Below are 19,925 nucleotides of genomic sequence, written 5' to 3'. Positions count from 1 at the left end.
TCTCTATTTTTCTTCATAAAGGTCTTGCATATTTATAAAAATTATTTCTAATACTTGGTCTTTTTTTTTTTTTTTTGTGGTACGCGGGCCTCTCACCGCTGTGGCCTCTCCCGTTGTGGAGCACAGGCTCCGGACACGCAGGCTCAGCAGCCATGGGTCATGGGCCCAGCCGCTCCACAGCATGTGGGATCTTCCCAGACCGGGGCACGAACCCGTGTCCCCTGCATCGGCAGGCGGACTCTCAACCACTGTACCACCAGGGAAGCCCACTTGGTCTTTTTTTGTACATGTCACTTTTTTTTTTTTTGGCTATGCCATGAGGCTTGTGGGATCTTAGTTCCCAGACCAAGGATTGAACCCACGCCCTGGGCAGTGCAAGCATGAAGTCTTAACCACTGGACCACCAGGGAATTCCCTCTTTTTTTGGATAAAGTTGGATATCTTAGCTGTTCTTCCCCTCACCCCCAGCTTTATTGAGATATAATTGACATATAACATTGCATAAGTTTAAGGTGTACAATGTGGTGATTTGATACAGGTGTGTATTGCAAAATATTTATCACAAGAAAGTTAGTAAACACATCCTTCACCTCACATAATTACCATTTTTTGTTGTGGTGGTGGTGAGAACATTTAAGATCTACTCTTTTAGCATCTGTTAAGAATACAACACAGTACTGTTAACTATAGTCACCATGCTATGATTAGATCCCCAGAACTTACTCTTCTTATAACTGAAAGTTTGTACCCTTTAACCAACATCTTCTCATTTCCCCCTTTCCCCAGCCCCTGGCAACCACCAGTCTACTCTGTGTTTCTGAATTTAGCTTTTCTAGATTCCACATATAGATGAGATCATACAGTATTTGTCTTTCTCTGTCTGACTTAATAAATGTTAGGGACTTCCCTCGTGGCGCGGTGGTTAAGAATCTGCCTGCCAGTGCAGGGGACACGGGTTCGACCCCTGGTCCGGGAAGATGCCGCAGAGAACTAAGCCTGTGCTCCACAACTACTAAGCCCACGTACGTAGAGCCCGTGCTCTGCAGCAAGAGAAGCCACTGCAATGAGAAGCCCGCGCACCACAAGGAAGAGTAGCCCTTGCTTGCGGCAACTAGAGAAAGCCCGCACGTAGCAACAGAGCAACGCAGCCAAAAATAAATAAAATAAATTAATGGAAAAAAAAAAGAAATATTATCTGTTCTTAAACTGCATTTATCTACTTGTTCGTCAGATATAATTACAACTGATTTTTTAAAAGATTGTTTTTGTATCCAGTAACTGTCCATTCTCTTAAAAATCTAATAATTTATTCTAAACTTCTTTGGGTTTTCAATTGTAGATAATCATATAATCTGTGAGTAATGACACTTTTCAGATATATATATATATATATATATACACACACACACACATAAGTAACTTTTTCCTTTTTTTTTGCCTTATCACTTTCAATACAATGATGAATGGAAGTGATGATACATGACATCCTTGGTTTTTTTTGTTTGTTTGTTTTTTGTTTTTTTGCGGTACGCGGGCCTCTCACTGTTGTGGCCTCTCCGGTTGCAGAGCACAGGCTCCGGACGTGCAGGCTCAGCGGCTATGGCTCACGGGCCCAGCCACTCCGCGGCATGTGGGATCCTCCCGGATGGGGGCACGAACCCGTGTCCCCTGCATCGGCAGGCGGACTCTCAACCACTGCGCCAGGGAAGCGCCTATTTTTTATTTTATTTATTTAATTTTTGGCTGCGTTGGGTCTTCGTTGCTGCGCGCGGGCTTTCTGTAGTTGAGGCGAGTAAGGGCTACTCTTTGTTGTGGTGCATGGACTTCTCATTGTGGTGGCTTCTGTTGTAGCGGAGCATGGGCTCTAGGCGCACAGGCTTTAGTAGTTGTGGCTCACAGGCTCAGTAGTTGTGGTGCACGGGCTTACTTGCTCCACGGCTTGTGGGATCTTCCTGGACCAGGGATTGAACCCATGTCCCCTGCATTGGCAGGCGGATTCTTAACCACTACACCACCAGGGAAGTCCCAGGTGTTGATTTTTCATATGTATTTTCTCCATCTGTTGAGGTAACTACATTCTTTAATCTGTTAATGTTAATCTGATTTTTAATCAAGCAAGAAATTGGAAAAATATTTGCAATAATAATGTAGACAACTGATTAATATTCTTAATATAAAATTGGCCATCTTAATAAGAAAAACATAAAACCAAAATGGAAGAATGAATGAAAAGCCCATTTCTAGAAGAAATACAAATGTCTAATAAACATGAAAATCTGATTATTCCTGAGTAATCAAATAAATGCAAGTTAAAATAAGGAAATGCTATTTGTTGCCTACAAAATTGTGTTATTTATGAAGGTTAACATTCAGTGTTGCTCACAGTATGTAAAACAGGTGTTCTCAAACACTGTCACAGAATATAAATCATTATAATCGCTACAGAAAGAAATTTAGCACAAAGGTGTAAATGGGGACTTAAATGCAAACATAGCAATGTTTCTTAAAATAGTTTTTAAAAAGTGAAAATAAGATGTTCAATAAAACAAGTGAACAAAAAAAATCTGATTTTTAAAAATGTTAAACAACCTTGCATTTGAGGGATAAGGCTTAACTGGAACATAATGTATTATCATTTTTATATATTTCTGAATTTGATTTGCTAATATTTTGATTGAAAGTTTTACATCTAGCTCATATATAAGGTTGGTCTGAGTTATCCTTTCTTTTAATGTTATTTTCAAGTTTTCATATCCATTATGGTATACTTACTAAAAAATTGGGGAATAGGTCCTTATTTCCTATAGAATAATTTTTTCTTAAATATTTGATAGAATTTGCTACTCAAATCTTCTGGATTTGTTTTCTTTATAAAAATATTTTCAATACTTAATTCAGTATATTTGATCATAGGACTACTTAGTTTTATGTTTCTTCTTAAGTCAGTTTTTAAAAAATCAATAGATTTTATTTTTTGGAGCCATTTTAGTTTCACAGCAAATGGAATGGAAAATACAGAGAGTTCCTACCTATTCCCTGCAACGCCCCCCAACCTCCCCCACCATCTACATCCCTAGCCAGAGGTATATTTGGTACAACTGATGAACCAGTATTGACATATCAACCAAGTCCATAGTATACATGAGGGATCACACTTTGTGTTTACATTCTATGGGTTTTGACAAATGTATAAGGACAAGTATTCATCCTTATAGTACAGAATAGTTTCACTACCCTAAAAATCCCCTGTGCTCCACCTGTTCATACCTCCTTCCCACAAACCCCTGGCAACTATCTTTTTACTAGCAGTGTCTTTTTACTGACTCCACGGTTTTGCCTTTTCCAGAAATGTCATATAGTTGGAATCAAACAGTATGGAGTCTTTTCAGATTAGTTTCCTTCACTTAGTAATATAAATTTAAAGTTCCTCCATGTCTTTTCATGGCCTTATGGCTCATTTCTTTTTAGCACTGAATAATATTTCGTTGTGCAGAGGTACCACAGTTATTTATTTATCCATTCATCTAGTAAAGGACATCTTGGTTGCTTCCAAGTTTTGGCACCTATGAATAATGTTGCTGTATATATTTGTATACAGGTCTTAATGTGGACATAAGTTTTCAACTCATTTAGGTAAATACGAAGGACCATGATTGCTAGATCGTGTGTTAGGAATAAGTTTAGTTTCCCAAGAAACTACGAAACTATCTTCCAAAGTGGCTCTACCATTTCACATTCCCACTAGCACTGGGAGTTCCTGTTGTTCTACAGCCTTGCAAGTATTTGGTATTGTCAGTGTTTTGGATTTTCAGTGTTCTAATAGGTGTGTAGTGGTATCTCATGTTTTAATTTGCAATTCCCTAATGATATCTGATGTCACTTGCCATCTGTATATCTTTTCTTGGTGAGGTGTCTGTTCAGATCTTTGCCCATTAAAAAAATTGGGTTGTTTTCTTATTGTTGAGGTTTTTTTTTTGTGGGGGGGAGATACGCGGGCCTCTCACTGTTGTGGCCTCTCCCGTTTCGGAACACAGGCTCCAGACGCGCAGGCTCAGTGGCCATGGCTCACGGGCCCAGCCGCTCCGCGGCATGTGGGATCTTCCCGGACCGGGGCACGAACCCGTGTCCCCTGCATCAGCAGGCAGACTCTCAGCCACTGCGCCACCAGGGAAGCCCCTGCCTTTGATGTTTTACTAAAAAGTCATTGTTAAACCCAAGGTCATCTAGATTTTCTCCTGTGTTATTTTCTAGGAGTTTTATAGTTTGGCATTTCGTATTTTGGTCTATGATCCATTTTGAGACAAGTTTTGTGAAGGGTGTAAGGTCTGTGTCTAGATTGTTTTTTTTTCTCTCTCTCTCTCTTTTGCATGTGGATGTCCAGTTGTTTCAGCATCATTTGTTGAAAAAAGTATTCTTTCTCCGTTGAATTGCATTTGCTCCTTTGTTAAAGATCATTTGACTCTTTGTATGGGTCTGTTTCTGGGCTTTGTATTCTATTCCATTGATCTATTTTTTATTGTTTTTGTTTTGTTTTGTTTGCCAGTACCACATTGTCTTGATTACTGTAGCTTTATAGTCAGTCTTGAAGTTGAATAGTGTCAGTTCTCTGACTTTGTTCTCTTTCAATATTGTGTTGGCAATTCTGGGTCTTTTGTCTCTCCATATAAACTTTAGAATCAGTTTTTCAATATCCACAAAAGAAATTCTTGGATTTTGATGGGGATTGTGTTGAATCTATAGATCAAGTTGGCAAGAACTGATGTCTTAACAATCTTAAGTCTTCTTAACCATGAACATAGACAATTGCTCCATTTGTTTAGTTCTTCTTTGATTTTTTTGGTCAGAGTTTCATAATTTTTCTTATTTAGATCTTGTACATATTTTGCTAGATTTATACCTAAGTATTTTTTCCCCTTCCTTCCTCCCTTCCTTCCTCCCTCCCTCCCTTCTTCCTTTCTTTCTGGTGCTAATATAAATAGTACTGTATTTTAATTTCAAATTCCAATTATTCATTGCTGGTGTGTAAGAAATGAATTGATTTTTGTATATTAACCTTGTATCCTGCAACCTTGCTATATATAATTGGTATTGGTTCCAGGAGTTTTTTGTGGTTGTTGATTCTTTGAGATTTTCTACATAGGCAATCCTGTCATCTGTGAACTAAGATAGTTTTGTTTCCTCCTTCCCAATCTGTATACCTTTATTTACTTTTCTTGTCATATTGCATTAACTGGGACTTCCTGTTATTGATTTCTAGTTTAATTCTGTTGTGGTTTGAGAGCATACATTGTATGATTTCTATTTTTTTAAATTTGTTAAGATGTGTTTTATGGCCCAGAATGTGGTTTATCTTAGTAATTGTTCCATATGAGCTTGAGAAGAATATGTATTCTGCTATTGTTGGGTAAAATATTTTATAAAAACTTAGTTATCTTTATATCCTGTGCTCATATTTTCAAGACTCTTTTATTTCTTGATACATAATTATTCTGATAATTCTAATAGCTTAAGTCTGCAGTTTTTGTGGTTCTGATATGTCATCTTGTGTATGTGTTACATTTCTGACTGTGAGCTATCAGGTTTTTTTTTTTAAACATCTTTATTGGGGTATAATTGCTTTACAATGGTGTGTTAGTTTCTGCTTTATAACAAAGTGAATCAGTTATACATATACATATGTTCCCATGTCTCTTCCTCTTGCATCTCCCTCCCTCCCACCCTCCCTATCCCACCCCTCCAGGCGGTTACAAAGCACCAAGCTGATATCCCTGTGCTATGCGGCTGCTTCCCACTAGCTATCTACCTTATGTTTGTTATTGTATATATGTCCATGCCTCTCTCTTGCTTTGTCACAGCTCACTCTTCCCCCTCCCCATATCCTCAAGTCCGTTCTCCAGTAGGTCTGTGTCTTTATTCCTGTCTTACCCCTAAGTTCTTCATGACATTTTTTCCCTTAAATTCCATATATATGTGTTAGCATACGGTATTTGTCTTTCTCTTTCTGACTTACTTCACTCTGTATGACAGACTCTAGGTCTATCCACCTCATTACAAATAGCTCAATTTTGTTTCTTTTTATGGCTGAGTAATAGTCCATTGTATATATGTGCCACATCTTCTTTATCCATTCATCTGATGATGGGCTCTTAGGTTGTTTCCATCTCTGGGCTATTGTAAATAGAGCTGCAATGAACATTTTGGTACATGACTCTTTTTGAATTTTGGTTTTCTCAGGGTATATGCCCAGTAGTGGGATTGCTGGGTCTAGCTATTAGTTTTTATAAGAACTTTATCTTTGGAAATTCCTTGGGTGCTATATCATTTCCCTCTTTCTTTTAACAGGTGGAACTACTCTCCCAAGTTTCTTCATTCACTTCCTATGTGAAAGTCAACTGGGTCTTATGTAAAGTTATTAGTTCACAACATTTTTAACTTTCAAAACTCTGTATATGTTACTTTATTACCTTTCACACTACTTTTGCAGATGAAGTTTGAGGCCAGTTTGAGTTTTGTTCTTCTGTGTTAACTTTTTTCTGTTGGTGGAGATTTTTCCCTTTTTATTGCTTATGATTCTGCTTTCCAGAATACATTTAAATGGAGTCTTTTTCATTGATTTTGCACAGGAAGTGCTAAAGCCTTTCAATTCTCACTAGGTCATTTTTCATGTCTGGAACATTCTCTTTTATAGCTTTTATTATAGCTTGTTTCATTTATTCTAATCTCTTAAGGAACACCAATTACATGTTTATTGGCTTATGCTTGTTTTTCCTCTATGTCTATCATTTTGTCTTTCACTATTTAGTCTTTTTTTTCTTTTCTATTGCATTCTGAGAAAGAAGTTTCAATTTTCTTCAGCATTAAAAAGCAATTTTTTATTGGCCTCTGATAATCCATCATTCACCTGTTGTTGGAAATTGTCAGTGTCCTCCCTGTATCACCTTGGCACTTACCTCTGCACATTGGAGGCTGCTTACTATGAATACCTACGATTCTCCTCTTAGTCCACATGTGCTGCAAAATGGACATTTTAGGAAGTTAATGCTGCCAGAAGCCACATCAAACAATGACAGATGGGGAGTTGGTGGGTAAATGCCCAAGCTTCCTCATTCACCAGGTGGGATAGCTCTGAGGTGTGATCTACATTGTTTCCCAGTGTTTCCTAATGGGATTGAGCTCCACTCATCCATGGTGGAAACCTGCTTAATAACTCACCCTTTAGAGGCTTTCTTTCCTTCCCTGACCCATTTCCTTACTCCTCTACTGGTGCTTCCTGGAATCACTTCTAAAATAAACTACTTGCATTCACAACCTTGCCTCAGGGTCTGCTTCTGGGGAAACCCAGTCTAAAACAGACATTTAAGTTGTTTCCAAATTTTGTCATTATAAACAATGTGTTGATGAATATATCTGTACATGAGTCTTTGTCTGCATCTTTCACTATTTTTTCTAGAATAGATTCCCAGAAGTAGAATTACTAGGTCATAGGGCATAGATATATTATTTTATCTTTTTTTTTTAGTGTACAAATATTTCAAATATGTAATAGATATTGCCAAATTTCAGGTAGGTTTTAGATAGGAAATGGATAGAAACCAGTTCATAGCTGAATCCTCTGAGACCAGGGATTGATAACTGCTTCATTTTTCCTGCTTGTCCATATCCTTATAATCTTAAAGGATGTGGGTAAGGCAGTCCTTTTTTGGAGTGAGAAGAGTGAATGCTGTCTGTGTTTGATTTTGTTCAGGTAGCCTCACGTACCAATCTTTTCAATCTTATCCTTATTTTGAATTTATAAACACTTAGGTTCTATGCCATCCTGCCACAGACACTATCGCTGCCACAGACACTAGCCACAGCCCTACTCAGGTGCACGCTATTTATTTTATTTATGTAATTCATCCAAGATCCTTTCAGTGATATTCAATTTTATAAGCACTCTTCCCCCCAGAATCATATATGAACAGACCAGTTTGAGCCTGGATTTTGGGTTCAAGTTTTGTAATCTTGAATTCATCTCCTCTCCTCTCTTAGCCTCAGAGTTGATAAAAATGAAGCTTAGACATAAAAAAGAATGAAATAATGCCATTTGCAGCAACATGGATGGACCTAGAGATTATCATACTAAGTGAAGTAGGTTAGACAGAGAAAGACAAATATGGTATCACTTATATGTGCAACCTAAAAAAAAATGATACAAGTGAACTTATTTACAAAACAGAAATGGACTCACAGACATAGAAAACAATCTTATGGTTACCAAGGCGGGATGTGGGGAGGAATAAATTAGGAGTTTGGGATTAACAGTTATACACTACTACTACTACTAATGGATAAACAGCAATGACCTACTGTATAGCACAGGGGACTATATTTAATATCTTGAAATAACCTATAATGGAAAAGAATCTGAAAAATATATATATGTATATGTATGTGTATATATATATATATATTTAAATCACTGTGTTGTATACCTGAAACTAGCATGACATTGTAAATGAACTATACTTCAATTTTAAAAATGAGGCTTAGAGAGACAACGGTGGTTTGCCAAAATCGAACAAGAGGTTAATATACAGCTGGGTTCAGAGTCTAGTCCCTTTGAAACCCTAGGACTAAAAACAAATCAAACAAAAACCCTCCTGGGTGGCCATGATGAATCTTCCCCAGTCCCTGTCCTTGCCCTCTTTTTCTAGCTCAAGTAGATGTTTAATCTGGTACAAAGTCCCAGCGCCATCCTTTAAGATCAGGGCTCTTCCCATCTCACCGGGCTCCTCCTCCACCACATTTCCTTACTTGCCCTTTTTTTCCAAACAACTCTCTGGCTTTTCTCTTACCTTGTCCTGACCTGCCCTCACCTCTCTCTCCCAGCCATTGACTAGGTGGCTTCTCATGTGCCACCTCTTCAGGGAAGCTGTCCCTTTCCTGTACCAGGTGATTGATTTGTTTGTTTTCTGGACTAGACTAGAAGTTTCTTGGTGCCAGGAATGGGTCTGGGTTTGCCACTGTGTTCACCAGCACTTACTGCAGGGCTTGGCCAAAAGCAGCTCCTGGGTAAATGTGTGCTAAATACACAGATAGTTGGATGAAAGAAGAGGAATGGAGGGCACTTGCTGATCACCGTGAATGAGGATTTGTTTGCAAATCAACAGTCAAATTATTTAAAAACCCATCCCCACAGAGAGCTAGGGAAATGAAACAAGAATGACAGGCAAAATGGCTTCTAAGGATACCAGAGCCTCAGGGTCTTATTTTCACACCAGCCTTGGCTTATTTTATTTATTCAGAATTTTCTTATTTCCATGTAAATCACATTCCCTGATATCATATGGCTTTGACACTATGTCTTCCTGTCTTTTGGTTAAAAAAATAAATACTATGGTTAGTGAGCTCCTGGATTTAACGTGCTGCTATTATTAAGAGCTACTGGGCTTCCCTGGTGGCACAGTGGTTGGAAGTCCACCTGCCAATGCAGGGGCCATGGGTTCAAGCCCTGGTCTGGGAGGATCCCACATGCCGCGGAGCGACTGAGCCCGTGCGCCACAACTACTGAGCCTGCACTCTAGAGCCCACGAGCCACAACTACTGAGCCCGTTCACCTAGAGCGGTGCTCTGCAACAAGAGAAGCCACGGCAATGAGAAGCCCACGCAACACAACGAAGAGTAGCCCCCACTCGCCGCAACTAGAGAAAGCCCGCACACAGCAACAAAGACCCTATGCAGCCAAATAAATAAATAAATTTATAAAAAAAAAAAAAAAGAGCTACTATTTACTAGAGCTTTCTGTGTCAGGGAGTGTGTGGAGTGCCTGACATCTGATATCTAATTAAATCCTCACTGGTCAGTGCTATTTCCCTCATTTTGCAGGTGAGGAAGTAAGTCCAGAGAGGTTAACTATTCGTGGTCACCCAAGAAATGATCAATGAAGCTGGGATTTGAACCCACGGCAGACCTTTTTGTTCTCCAATTCTTGTCTCCCCAATTTACAAAGTGGTTCTACGTTCATCATCTCAATGGCTCCTTGAAGCCGCTCATAAATGAAGGAAACAGGGTTCCCTAATCCCCTGTGGAAGGTGAGGGAGTTAATGACATACTTAGGACTTCAACCTAGTCCAGCAGACCCTGTGCTCAGCTTTTGCCGGGGGTGTGACTGTGGACAATATGTTTTCCCTCTCCAAGTCACAGGGTCCTCATCTGTAAAATGGGAATGAGGGTTTTTTTCCTTCCCCTGACACCAGATATGTGGTGTGTTTTCCAACACCCCTTGTCCAGCTCTCTGACACCAACTAGGTGTCCTGCAATTCAGTTCAATTCTAACATCGATACCTGGAGCTACTGTCAGACTTCACAGATTAAAGGCGCAGTCCCACAAGACTGCCCTCACTTCACAAGTAGTGGGTCCAGGTTATGTGCCAGGCTTGGCTACACAGTCAGGATTTCCCATAACCCCTCTCCTCCGGTTCAATAATTTGCGAGAACAATTCACAGAACTTCAGAGAATGCTATACTTACTATTGCAGTTTATTATGAAGGATATAAATGAACAGCTAGATGAGGAGGTACATAGCATGAGATCCCAGAGTCCCGAGTAGAGGAGATTCTGTTCCCATGGAGTGGGAGTGCACCACGACCCAAGCACCTTGATGTGTTCCTCAACCCAGAAGCTCTCTGAACTCATCTTTTAGGGTTTTTTTTTTAATATAATGGAGGCTTCATTACATATGATTGATTGTATACAATCATACAAATCATTGGCCAGTGGTGACTGAACTCAATCTCCATCCTATCTCCCCACCCCCGTCCTCCCCCATTCCCTTCCAGGTCAGGGGTGGGAAGGTAGGGCTGAAAGTTTCAACCCTCTAATCAAGTCTTGATCTTTTGGGTAACCAGTCCTCATCCTGAAGCTATTGGGAGGTCTCATGAGTGACCTCATTAGCATACACTGGGTATGGTTGAAAGAAAGTTATAGGGAGTAACAAAAGACACTCCTGTCACCTCTATTACTCAGGAAATTCCAAAGGTTTGAGGAGCTCTGTGCCAGGGACTAGAGGCAAAGACCAAATATATATTTATGATTATACTTCAGGGAATAATCATTGAACCTACCTGCAGGGTTGCTGGAGGAATGGAATGAGATAATGGAGATAAAGCAGAGAGCACACACAATTTGTCTGCAGGAAGCCCAAACCTTTCAGGCAAAAGGAGAGCAGACTGAAGCTGAGGCTGGAATGGGTGGTACTGAGGTGGAGCCAGAGCGGGTGGGAGTAGGGCAGCCAGGATGGATGGCTGAACCTCCACAGGCTTCTTGGTGATCTCAGGCTGAGATCCATACCGTTAGCCGAGAGAGGTTAGAGCTGAGAGAATGACTAAATCCAAGCTGCTTGGATCCCGGCCTCTCAAAGGCTCCTGCCTCTTCCTCCTGCTTTCCCAGTCCCACCTACACACGTGCGCGCGTGCACACAGCCCCACATACACACATACACACATTCCTGGGACTCATACACTCTGTCCCAGGAACCAGCCCATTATTTCTCCCAACAGTTAGCACCAGTAGCCTCCTAAGCAGCTCTCAGGGTCACTCACCCATTCATTCACTCATTCCTTCCTTCCTTCAGTCATTCACCAAGCATTTCCCAAGGTTTTGGTGCCCTGTACTGGCCTCACTGAACTGAACAAATCATGCTTCCCTTCCCAGTAATGGAGCTCCCCCATCAACCTAGCCAGCTCTCAGATGCTTTTTCAGGGGCATACCCTGTCTCTAGATATCCTTCCACCTTGCTGCCCTCATGAAATTCTATCACTGGCATCCTGTTTCTTATCCCTAAAATATTTTAAAATTACTATTCAAATGATGTTGAATAATATTATTAATATGATACTCATCACCTATTGCCTGAAGTTTCAGCTTTCATTTCTCTGAGAATACCACTATACTTATAGAGTTGGTTTTGCTGGAAGACAGTGTCACAAAGTGGTTAAGGGCTTGGACTTTGGGGCTGGCATAGACCATCTGGATCTGGGTCATGCCTGTATGTCTCATCATCTGTGAGACCTGAAGCGTGGTACTTAACCTCTACAAGCCTCCATTTTCTTCGGAAAAGGGGGATTATAATACCTAATCCAAAGAGTCGTAAGAAGTAAGTGGGAAAATGTTTATAAAGTGTTTAGCATTTAATGTATGTTGATAATTAAAGCGGTAGTCAGATTGTGTACACATCTCCATGACCTACTTTCTCTGCTTTACTTCATTTCATAAACCTTTTCTGTCTTGTTACTCATTGTTCATACTTATTATTTTGAATGGCTACAGAATGTTTCATCAAGCTTCATTACAATTAACCTAGTTTTTTTTTTTTTTTTTTTTGCGGTACGTGGGCCTCTCACTGTCGTGGCCTCTCCCGTCGCGGAGCACAGGCTCCGGACGCGCAGGCTCAGCGGCCATGGCTCACGGTCCCAGCCGCTCCGCGGCATGTGGGACCCTCCCGAACCGGGGCACGAACCCGTGTCCTCTGCATCGGCAGGCGGACTCTCAACCACTGCGCCACCAGGGAAGCCCAACCTAGTCATTTTCTTATTGCTGGGTATTTAGGTTATTTTCAGTTTTTGCCTAGTATAAATAATGCTGTGGTTAATATTTTGGAACATAAAATCTTTTTTAAAAATAGTAAAACGAATTTAGTTCAACATATTTTCGTCTCAACCCTGAGTAAAATTTTGTGAGAAATACCCTGGATACAAAGATGGCTCAGCCCTGGCCCCTTCCTTTAGGGGGCTCATGATCTTGAGTGGAGAGAAGCCTTGGGCATACCTCCTGTCAGTTATATAAGGCAGGGAGTGCTGAGTGCTTTCAGAGAGAGGAATAGAATGCAAATGTGTGAAGTGAAAGGGATCCATTACTGTGCAGGAAGTATTTGTGGACCTGGAAGCTCCATGAAAGTTCAACTCATCCGTTCAGATGTGCATCCAACAGGCTAAGCACCTCTGCTTGCGGGTTTGCATCCTGCCCTCACACACTGTTGGACTGTAAAACCAGGACGCTAATCCTAGGTAAAAAGGCCCCAGAGAGATTGTCAGCTATTCTCAGAAGCAGGAGAACTGGAGGCAGCCTGCCAGGAGGTGGAGGAAGGCTTCTGAGGTCGGGGCTTTGGCCTAAGCTCTGAAGGAAGGAAGATGGAGTCTTGGAGGAGTTACAGCTAGCAGAAGCCTCAGATGGGAGCCCTCTGGAATGGAGCATGCTGGGAGTGATGCCAACTTGCTTCACTGCTGGGAAGCAATTGTTATGTTAGAGTTCAAGTCCTGGTAGAGAAGGAGGAACTTCTATATGAGGACATTTTGCCTCCAGGGAACCTAAAGCAGCTACTAAGGGTGAGTGTCTGCGGTCACTTTCGCTCATCAAACCATGACAAAACTGGATAGTAAGTGACTGCAGCTCTCCCCAAGTGCCAGGAATACATGAAAAACCCCACATAACATAAATTTACCACCTTAACTTAAGTGTACTGTTCAGTAGTGTTAAGTACAAGGTGTCCACATTATCGTGCAGAACTCTTTTTCGTCTTGCAGCATTGAAACTCTGAACCCATTAAACAACAACTCATCATTCCCCTCTCGTCCCAGACCCTGGCAACCACCATTCTGCTTTCTGTTTCTATGAAGTTGACTTCTCTAGGCATCTCATATAAGTGGAATCGCACAATATTTGTCTTTTTGTGACTGGTTTATTTCGGTTAGCGTAATGTCCTCGAGGTTCATCCGTGGTGTAGCCTGTGTCAGAATTTCCTTCCTTTTTTACCAGGCAACTTTGAGGCAAGTTATGCACATTACTTTATGCATGTTAAATCATGTAATCCTCACAACGACCTTGTGAGGGAGGTACTAGTCTCACCTTCGCTGTATTGAAGATGAGGATGTCGGAGGACAGTGAGATTCAGTTAACTGTCTCAAGGACTCCCAGCTGGTGGTGGAGCCAGGACTTAAACCCAGGCAGCCTGGCTCTGGGATCCATGCTCTTAACTACTCATACACGTTTCCTCTCTCACTGTCATGAGGAGCACAGAGGTGATCAGAGATCTAAACAAACAAGATACCTATGTCATCAATTTCCAATGTTAAATGGAAAAGAGCCTTAGGTTGGAATCAGAAGCCTGGGGTGTGCATCTGGTTTCTGTTCTTGATGTTCCGTGACTATGAGTGAGTTCTTCCCCGTCCCTGTAGGGTGTCATTTTCCTCATCAGTAAAATGAGACGGTTGGGCAAGATCATTTGTAAGGTTTCCCATGGGCAATTGAATCTGGGAAATTTGCTAAGGTTAAATATGTTTCCCTTTAAAAGAAACAAGCGTGGTTTTGGCAATGGTAAATACATAATTATTGCAGTTTTCTTTGAGAAAATCTTCCGGAGTGTGGAGCGGGGGAGAAGAGAAGAGGAATTAATTAAGGCAATTTTAGAGGAGCAGGAAGACAAAGACCACACCCTTTTTCATTCTGTGAAAGAGCATCTTGGGTGCACGGGCAATTCATCTCTGAATCTTCAATAGTCTTGCAGCTTCCTCCGTGTAGCTTGCTACCCGGGAAATATTTGAATGTGCCTGAGCGACTGTGGCCAGCTAATCTGAATGCGTCCCTAATTTACACACCTTTGTCTCTAGGTGGGGCCGTTGTAATGGACCCCTGTCAGAGTATTCACAGGACGGTGGAACTGCGGGGAGGGTAACTCCGGAGTACTGAGGAACTTCTATGAGCTGGGTGCAGTGCTACACATTTACTTTTTAAATAACAGCTTTATTGAGATATAATTCACACACCATACCATTCACCCACTTAAGGCACACTTCAGTGTTTTTTAGTATATTTGCAGAGGTGTGCAAGCATCATTGCAGTCAACATTAGAGCATTTTTATCACCTTCCTTAAACCCCGTGCCTATTAGTAGTCTCTCCCCATTCCTCCTCAACTCCATCCTCTTCTTCCATATCCCTAAGCTTAGGCAACCACTAGTCTAACTAATAGATTTTTCTGCTCTGGACATTTCATATAAATGAAATCATGCAATATATGGCCCTTCGTGGACGGCTTCTTTCACTCAGCATACTGGAATGTTTTCAAGATCCATCCATGCTGTAGCATGAGTCAGCACTTAATTTCTTTTTATTGCTGACAGTATCCTATTGTACGGATATACCACGTTTTATTGATCCATTCATCAGCTGATGGACATTTGGATTCTTTCTACTTTTTGGCTCATATGAATAATGCTGCTATGAACGTTCATGTACAGGTTTTCGTGTGGACACGGCTTCATTTCTCTGGGGTGTATACCTAGGAGTGAAATCATTGGATCACATGGTAACTCTAGGTTACCGTTTTTGAGAAAGTGCCAGACTATTTCCAAAGCGGCTGTACCATCTTACATTCACATCAGCAGTATATGAGGGTTCTAATTTTTCCACATTCTTGCCAACAGGTGTGTAGTGGATTGAAAGGGAGCCCCCCAAAGATATGTCCATGTCCTAATCCCTGGAACTTGTGAATGTGACCTTATTTGGAAAAAGAGTCTTTGCAGATTTAATTAACTCCAAGATTTTGAGATCTGCCCTAAATCCAATGACAAATGCCCTTATGAAAGACACACAGAGGAGAGACACAAAGAGAAGAGGAGAAGCCCATGTGAAGAAGGAGGCGGAGACTGGAGTGAGTAGCCACAAGCCAAGGAATACCAACAGCCAGCAGCAGAGGCAACAAATGGATTCAGATTTCCCTAAAGCCTCTGGAGGGAGAATGACCTTGCCAACACCTTGATTTTGGACTTCTAACTTCCAGAATTGTAACCATCTTCTTACAGGCCTCCTATCTCCAGCTTCTGCCCCCTCCAGCCCGCCCCCGACACCAGCAGCCAGAGGAACTTTCCTAAAGCACAGCTCTGAATATGATATGTCCCACCTCAAAAACATGCAATGACAACTTACTGCCCACATGACAAAGTTTAAACTGTAAGCCTGGCATTCAAAGCCATCCCTGATCTGGCTCCTTTATCTCTCTCCAAGCTCATTTCCTTCTTCCACCCTTCACACATCTTTTGCTCCAACCAAACAGAACTACTCACACTTCGCTCTTCCACAGATGTACACCTTGTCTTTGCTCTTTTTTTTTTTTTTTTTGGCCGTGCCGTGCGGCTTGTGGGATCTCAGTTCTCCAACCAGGGATCGAATCCATGCCCCCTGCAGTGGAAGCATGGAGTCCTAACCAGTGGACCACCAGGGAATTCCCTGCCTTTGCTCTTATTATCCCTTCTGCCTGGATTGCCCTTCTCACAGCATCTTTGTGGACTGAAGTCTTTCTGCTCTTCATGACTTGGCTCAGATGTCATCCCTCCATAAAGTCATCTCTTTTCTCCCACTTGGAAGTGATCTTTATTGCATTGTGTGTCTATCCTTGATTTCCTCACTTGCAGGGCCAGGGCTGCAGCAGTACACATCTCTGGGGATGGGGGCATTCACTTCATAGTCTATGAGATTGGTTTTCCTTAGAGTTGTACAGTAAAAACCACCTGTGCAGCCTTACATGGTCACTCTGGGTAGGTTTATGTTATCCACGGGAGTCTAGAGGGATGGTCTTATGAGCTTTTCAAGCACTTTTGCAAAATTTATTAGCTCCCAAACATGAAAAGAAAACTGCAAATCTGAAATTAAGTATAAGTTCTAAAGAAAAATTACTTACTTTACAGTAAAACATTTTTACACTAAAATGTAAAATGTTTACACTAAAAATTGTTTTTACAGTACAAAATTTTAAAATTTAACTGGTGGGATACAGCTTCCAAAGAAAAAGTAATTAAAGTTGGTGATGATGATGATGATTGATGATAGGTAACATTTATTGAGTGCTTACATGTACTAGACACTATTCTAAATACTTTACACATTTTAAACTAATTTACCCCTTACAGCATTTTTATGAAGTTGTGCTATTATCACCACTTCAAAGATATGGAAACTGAGGTATAGCCTATGAATGTCTTAAAATGGCCCTGCTTACCTGCATCATCCTCTAAGTTCTAGAGCACAGGGGCCATGAATGCCTCAGCGCCGTGTTCAGCTCAGGCCGTGGCACAGAATAAGTGCTCAGGGGCTGTAAAATGAAGGTACGAACGAATCATTGAGCTGAAGGTCTTCCACGGCATCTTAGATGTGTGATGTACATCTTTATGGGATACACTGCCTTACCTTATAGTTTTTTTTTTTTTGTTCTTATCTGTATTACTAGGCTCCATGGAGACCTGGAGCATCATTCTGGATACGGGTCTATCGGTTGTCCTGCAGAAGCGGGCATCTGCTGTTTTTAACATAGATATTCTATGCAAATAATGAGCAAAAGAGAACAGGGGTGACTACATTACTATTGGGCAAAATAGATTAAATTATACATGTGAAATAATTATCCCAGTCAAACTAACATATCCATCACCTCCCATAGTTACCATTTTGTGTGGGTGGTGAGAACACTTGGCATTTACTTTCTTAGCAAAATTCAAGTATATAATATGTTATTATTAACTACAGACACCATACTGTACATTAGGTTTCCAGAACTTATTCATCTTATAACTGAAAGTTTGTACCCTTTGATGGATATCTCTCCACCATTCTACTCTCTGTTGCTATGAGTTCTACTTGTTTTTGTTTGTTTGTTTTTCAGATTCTACATGTAAGTAAGATCATGTGATGTTTGTCTTTCTGTGTCTGGCTTATTTTACTCAGCATAATGGTCTTCAGGTTTATCCATGTTATTGCAAGTGGCAGGATTTTCTTTCTTTTTTATCAAGGCTGAATAATATGCCATAGTATGTATGTACCACATTTCTTTACCAATTTATCTGTTGTTGGACTCAGGTTGTTTCCATACCTTGGCTATTGTGAATAATGCTTCAGTGAACACCAGAGTGCAGATATCTCTATGAGGTAGTGATTCTATTTGCTTCAGATATGTACCCAGAAGTGGGATTGCTGGGTCATATGATAGTTCTATTTTTATTTATTTTAAAAAAAATTTTTTTGAGGAACCTTCACACTGTTCTCCATAGTGGCTGCACCAATTTGCATTCCCACCAACAGGGCACAAGAGTTTGGTTTCCTCCACATCCTCTCCAACACTTGTTATCTCTTGACTTTTAGATAATAGCCATCCTACAGGTGTGGTTTTGATTTGCATTTCCCTGATGGTTAGTGATGTTGAGCATCTTTCCATGTACGTATTGGCCATCGGTATGTCTTTTTTGAAGAAATGTCTATTGAGGTCCTTTGCTCATTTTAAAAATCAGGTTATTTGCTCTTTTGCTATTGAGTTGTATGAATTCTTTTTTTTTTAACTTTTAAAATCATGTTTATTTAGCTTATTTTAAAAATATATAAATTCTAAAAATATATCATACCAAGAGTATCCAATAAGGACTTTTTATACCTTCCAGTTCTGCCTACATTCTCAAAACACATCACTGACAATAATGATATCACTGAGCATAGGGGTAGGGGGTTGGGGGCAGCCTCTGAGACAGTCACTGAGGAGGGGCCACACCTCAGTGTAAGTCAAGTTACAGTTAGAACTTAGTCATAGAATAATATGTCTAACACAGGCATCTTTCCTTACATTTACATTATTCTTCCCTTTTTTCCCTAAAGCCTTTCTTTCCTCTATAAGCCCTCATCCTAAGCACTCATTTATTTTGCTTTTTTTTCTCTCTTTTGTTCCACTGGTGTAACATAAAAGATTATGTTCAGTAAACTATCTTCTGGAGAAGAAAAATCAAAACATGATCAAGGATAAGAATTTACCAAGTTTAAATTTTAGGACTTTAAAAACCTAAGTGGTTTAATCATCTGTTGCCCCAAAGCATTCTGTTTCTTTTCCAAGATGATGATGATTCTTCATACATTTCCTTTTTCCATATGGGTATCTTGGCTTTTAAAGTATCAATGGCATAGCTCACAGCTTCAAGGGATGCAGCCCTATGGGCTGAGGACACAGCATAATGATTGCTTCTGACACTGGAACTAAGCCAAGACGATGGAACACTGCTATGTGTTTGGCCATTTCTGCCTAATGTCACTACAAATTTTTCTGACTTCATTTTCTGCCATTGGTAGATATGCTTCATATTCTAAGCTAATGACTTTTTTCCCTTCGAAGTTATTCCTTGAAGTTCCTACAAATAGGGATATTGCACCACGGAGTGGAGAAATCACTAGCTGTGAGACTTCATCTACTGAAAGTTTCTCAGATGTGAATTTTATTATACCTTTAGATTTCGCTTCGAATTCATTTATGTCTTTCTCAGGTGGCTCCAAAGCACTATCCTCCACTAACGGGGGTGGGGGGGATAATGGCAATTTTGTCTCCTGATTGAAGCAGGAGGAGCTGATCTCCAAGCTCGACATATTCTTGAGGAACAGCAAATATCACCTGATTTCTGACATCAGTCAATCCAGAATGTTGCGTTTCTATCTCATTCCACAGCTGCAGTGCTTTTATTTCTTGTGGCACAGAAATGGTCTCCAAACGAATTCCTGTTATTTCAGCACTTTTTGCAAAATACAACACTTCCACCTGGCACTGTGGCACCATCCTGCCAGGGAACCCTAGCCCGGTATCCCTGAATTCTTTATATATTTGGGGTATTAACTCTTTAACAGATATATGGTTTGCAAATATTTTCTCCCATTCCATAGGCTGCCTTTTCATTTTGTTGATTGGTTCCTTTGCTGTGCAGAAACTTATTAGTCTGATGTAGTCTCATTTGTTATTTTTGTTTTTGTTGCCTGTGCTTTTGGAGATAAAATAGATTTTAAGCAAAAAGTTTACAAGAGACAAAGAAGGACAATATATGTTGATAAAAATTTAATCCATCAATAAGTGTTAAATTAGGTAACAACTAT

The 19,925-nt window shown here is 40.5% G+C and overlaps 1 protein-coding gene across 1 annotated transcript; it reads right to left on the bottom strand.

Annotated features, from left to right (window-relative positions):
• Nucleotides 1–19,341: 19,341 nt before the first annotated feature.
• LOC136124889 (molybdopterin synthase sulfur carrier subunit-like) lies at nucleotides 19,342–19,614 on the bottom strand. The gene has a single exon (XM_065879695.1). It carries the CDS (start codon nucleotides 19,612–19,614, stop codon nucleotides 19,342–19,344), a length of 273 nt encoding a protein of 90 aa, XP_065735767.1.
• Nucleotides 19,615–19,925: the final 311 nt, after the last annotated feature.

Source organism: Phocoena phocoena, chromosome 6 (genome assembly GCF_963924675.1).
Source record: "Phocoena phocoena chromosome 6, mPhoPho1.1, whole genome shotgun sequence".
Classification (NCBI taxonomy): domain Eukaryota; kingdom Metazoa; phylum Chordata; class Mammalia; order Artiodactyla; family Phocoenidae; genus Phocoena; species Phocoena phocoena.
This window is presented reverse-complemented; position numbering and strand designations above follow the sequence as displayed.

What these genes read in the sequence shown, in the direction of transcription:
- LOC136124889 (XM_065879695.1), bottom strand. Translation starts at nt 19,614, where the DNA reads ATGGTGCCACAGTGCCAGGTGGAAGTGTTGTATTTTGCAAAAAGTGCT.